General features: G+C 49.4%; 2 protein-coding genes across 2 annotated transcripts; both read right to left on the reverse strand.

The window, feature by feature from the left end:
- Positions 1–12: 12 nt before the first annotated feature.
- Positions 13–1,628, reverse strand: PPTG_10629 (hypothetical protein; the record flags this gene model as incomplete). Its single annotated transcript, XM_008906015.1, has 1 exon — positions 13–1,628. The coding sequence occupies one exon, from the start codon at positions 1,626–1,628 to the stop codon at positions 33–35; it is 1,596 nt and encodes a 531-aa protein (XP_008904263.1). The 3' UTR covers positions 13–32.
- A 999-nt stretch (positions 1,629–2,627) lies between these two features.
- Positions 2,628–3,569, reverse strand: PPTG_10630 (hypothetical protein; the record flags this gene model as incomplete). Its single annotated transcript, XM_008906016.1, has 1 exon — positions 2,628–3,569. The coding sequence occupies one exon, from the start codon at positions 3,567–3,569 to the stop codon at positions 2,628–2,630; it is 942 nt and encodes a 313-aa protein (XP_008904264.1).
- Between the last annotated feature and the right edge of the window lie 1,019 nt (positions 3,570–4,588).

The following is a 4,588-nucleotide window of genomic DNA, read 5'->3' on the forward strand; positions in this document are numbered from 1 at the left end:
AAAAAAACATTAGGTGTGTCGGGCGTCCTGTCTTAGAACTCCAGTACCAGCAACCAGTCATCGTCAATGCTGCCGCCTGAAGGAGGCGTGAAGTCGATGCGAGTAGCATTGCCGCTCTCCGGAACACTGACCGTAGCGTTCGCGTAGTACTGTCCGTCACGAGGGGAGAACCAACGAGCACTTCCCGAGCGAGCACCAGATCCGTTGTCAAGCTGCAACGCGAACGAGTCTCCGTGGCCCGTGTACACATAATAGCGGTCACGGTTCTTTGAAGCAAGAACGGAGATGTAGCGCGTGCCTTCGTACGTGTTCACCGACTTGCCCGTGTGGCCACTAGGACTGGCCAACACTTCACGAGCAGGTTCCAGCGTTTCGAGAACAGCAACAGTCAAGTTCTGCAGGGGTTTTGTGACGTACTGGGTCTGTGTGGCCCCCTCAAAGTAAACATCTTCGCGCCAGGAACCAGACGCATTCTGGTTAATTTGCGGGGCGTAGTAGTCACTGTCACGCAGTAAAGCCGAGCGAGGCTCGTACATCTGCCACACGCTGTTGGCACCGTACGTGAAGCCAGAGGCACCGTTGTACACGCCATGGTACAGACCCGTTCGAATCTGGGAAGAGTTCCAGATCTGACGTTCCAAATTGAAGCTGTCGTGCGCACCTTCATAGTGGTTCTCCAGATCGATTACAGGGCCAGTGAAGCGGTCCCTCATGTTGGCAATCACCTCGTAGTTCTTGGTTGAATCCCAGCCAATAGTTGGTGTGAATTTAGAGGTCGGATCGGGGGTAGCATGACCCGATTGCACTGCATCAATGGACATTCTGTCCTCTTCATCCGGCAACATGTTGTGTCCATAGGCCTCCGGAGTAACCTCGGGCTTAACAATCCATCCGGCAGTCGGGTGGTAGATAACTACAGACTCGTAGCCTTGAGTGCTCTCTGCTTCCTTCAGACCACGACGCATACTCGCCCATACCGACGACGTGTCTTCAATCGGAGCAAGGAGGGACGGCAAGTCCTGATCCGGGTCTTCAGCGTATGCGGCCTGGACCTCCGACATGTTCCAGGACCACATGGCGTTCGAGTCACCGCCAAGGATCTTTGGTAGACCAGGGTAACGCTGGCCAATGTACTTGCCCCACTCGTACGCATTCGATTCATTGAAAATAGGGGAAGTACTATGCCAGCCTCCGTTCACGTACATGCCCCAAGTAGGCACTAAGGCGATCAGAATACCATAACTAGCAGCCAGATCGACGGTCCAGTCCACCAGCTCAAAGTACGCGTCGTTCGGCTGAGTTGGGTCCGAGTTGTTGAACGGTAGGTCGCCGTAGAAATTCGAACGCGTCGTACCGTTTAGTTCAGAGACCACGACAGTCTGGACGACGTTGTAGCCTTGTTCGGCTCGGGTTTTGAGGTAAAATTCGATGGACGTCTTATTGAGACGATGTACGAGCTCCCACGCGGTGTCGGCTTGCCAGAAGAAAGGTTCTTCGGAGACTGTTCGGGTAAGATACCGCCCGTATTGCGGCGCGGTGATGGCGAGGTTGTGCCATGACGGCTCCGCTGAGGTGCTGGTAAGACCAGCGAAGGAGAGCAGACCGGCGATAGCAGCTTGGATCTTCATAGCTGCTGCAATAGTCGTGGTGCTTTTGGCAAATCGAAGAATGAAACGAGGATTGAGCTTTGTCAAGGTAGCGTATAAATCTGCACGAAGGTTCACACACGTTGACAAAGGCTGGCAGCCTGTGACCCAGAGTGAAGTTGTTTCCCGCTTCAAACTTTGTGACCTCTATGTACTTCCCTTCAACTCTGACTTTAGAAGTTACAGTACTTGAGCAGATCCGATCTTTGAAGAAGGTTTTTGATTCAACCAGCTGTGGTCGCCGCTATGTCATCAGAAACGCGTGGACACTGACCCAGCAGCACTTGAGGTGTGGTTGAAGAAAGCATGCACATACTGTTTGCGTCTTAGCGTACGGTAGAGTCTCGCCGAACACCAAAAGCGTCGACGTCGAGATTGCCGCGAAAGAGGGGTTAGCGATGTTATCAGCGATAACCCAGTAGTGAGCGCGAGGGGTCCAATTTCGGTGTTATCAAAGATAACCTGTGTTCTCTTTCGTCGCGAAAGGAGCAGCGAAAGATGATGCATCCCGCACTGTGCATAATCTTTTTGTTGATCACGAAGGAGTAGTGTCACCTTTGCTTGGTGTATGAAGTAGGAAACGGCCCACATTACTAATCATGTATGGGTACATAAAAATTAATCCAAATACTGTGTCAATGCATACAGTCGGACTCCTTAAAAGCATGATGTGTAGCACATAATCCTATTAGATAAACTTCTTATTGCATAAGAGAAGTATCATGTAAGCTACACTAGACACAAATATCTAAAGAAGTGGCCTGCAAGGTTAGCCTTGCTGCCCACCAACTTTCTTCAATCACAACCTGTTTTACCGTCTACAGCACAAGTTTTCTTCTCCTTCTTTTACACAAGTCCTCTCATCCCCATTGTAACGGGGTACGTACCCCCAGTGTACCAAAGTTAGATGAAGAGTGACCTGTCACTCTTGTAATACCTGGTACATGGTACCAGAGGCTCTAAGAACCAATCATTGCATCTCTACATATGTTTCTCCTCCAGCTTATCGTTAAGCTGTTTTAACGTCACATTCTCCTGCGTCAAAATCTCCATCTTCTTCTTCATCTGTTCCAATTCTTTAGCCATTCTCTTCTTCTCAGCTTCAGCCTCCTCCTTCACTACAGTCTCTTCCTGTGCTGCTCTTAAAGAAGACAGCTCCATCTCCTTCTCTTTCTCCACTGTTCTCTTCTGCGCCAACTGCGTCTCCAACTCCACCACTCGATCGGCCATTAACTGCTTCTCCATGGCCTCAAAGGCCTCCGTGTCCTGTCTCTCATTGTTTCTCTCTTCTAGACACTTAGCAGTGTCCTCCTGGATCCACGTGGCCCATTGCAACAGCCTCTGCTCTCTCTCTGCCTCGTTCTTGAGTGTTTTGACCTCCACACTCGTCACCAGGTCTCGGACGACGCTCTGTACCTGCTGAGCTGCTATTTTCTCCGTCTTTATCTCTAGCTGCCCAGTTAATGCAGTAAATCTCGTTTTCCAGAGCTCACAGCTGCGTAAGAAGCTGTTCATCTCTTTAGCTGTCTGTTTGGAGTATAATAGAGTAGCGTTTATCTCCTTAGACTCTTTTGCTGTAGCCTCTTGCAGCTTCTGTTCGAACTCGCAACGCTGTGTGTCCATCTCCTTCTGCTTCTGGCGATACAAGCGAGCCATATCGTCCTCCATGTCCCTCAAACTGCGCTGAGTATGTGCGAGTTTCTCCGTCAGCGCCGCTTTGCTCTTTTCGAGGGCATCGCGGTCCTCCATGAGCTGGCGGTTCTCGTCGCGCAGCACTTGGGTGACGATACGCAGCGTGTCGTCGCGCACAGAGCCGATAGGTGGGGAGGAGGACAGTCGCGGCTTCTTCTGGTCGCTGGATGCAGCATTGGGACTGCGTGGGCGCTTGGGGGAGCGCGAGGATGAAGGCGGTTGGCGCTCCATTTTGCGCGCGGAACTAAAGTTTGAATTGACATTTAGTCAAGATTTACTGCCATTTGGGCGTTATAATTTGAACATGACAAAAGTTAGTGCTAAGAAATAAACTTCCTCTGCACAAGGTGCTGTGTGACCTCGTCACAGGAATAATGCCTCTAGATGACGCTGCAGATTACATGAAAAGCCTAGGTGTGAGTAATTTAGCGATCAGGCACTTCATCGCTGCTTACTCTAATCATAAGCTTTAGATAGCTCCTCCATTGCAAATATTGGCAACCGGATGATCTCGAGGTGATCAGCACATCAGCACTTTTCTAACAGAGTCAGATTGACACCTTTGCTGAAGCTTTTTTCTTCTTCTTTTTTGTCTCTACCGTAGTACATTTTTACTTGTAAAGAGCTTATCTCTCCCTTGCCATTTACTTGAGTTTAGCTATGTCATATCTACACAACCTTGCGAAACAAAGTGTTAAATGTGCCTACGCTGTAGCTACTACTCGCCAGTTCTGAACTGGCGAAGAAGCGCACAAGCTCCACATCAAGACTCGACGACAATGCGATCAAGAATGCGACGTACCACCGTTGGGATAGTTTTAGGCATTGTGTTCCTAACCACTAGTAAAGGGGCATCGTTACCTTTCGACCCGACTACCCAGTTTCAGATCAAAAATATTGAAAGTAGATCCCTACGAGCTCACACCATGGACCCAGCGGAAGAAGAGAGGGCTATTATCAACTTCAAGAAGGTGTTCGATGTCAAGAAGTGGTCTCCAACGTCAAATATAGAGGGAGTCTTACGCATTGTGAGCTATATTTACGAATCTTAATCACACACATTGTTCGAGATGTAGGTAGCCTCAACAGATATTACAATAACGCAATATACGCTCCAACCGACTTGTGATAAAATCCGAGATACGTGAATACGGCCTCACTTGTGCGTGGCCAACATGTCGCGAACTCGTGGGAATTTCCGAATTATGTCAGGGCCAATTTTTTCTTCCAATTGCTCCCGCGAGTACTTT

Source organism: Phytophthora parasitica (assembly GCF_000247585.1).
Source record: "Phytophthora parasitica INRA-310 unplaced genomic scaffold supercont2.22, whole genome shotgun sequence".
NCBI classification, from domain to species: domain Eukaryota; phylum Oomycota; class Peronosporomycetes; order Peronosporales; family Peronosporaceae; genus Phytophthora; species Phytophthora nicotianae.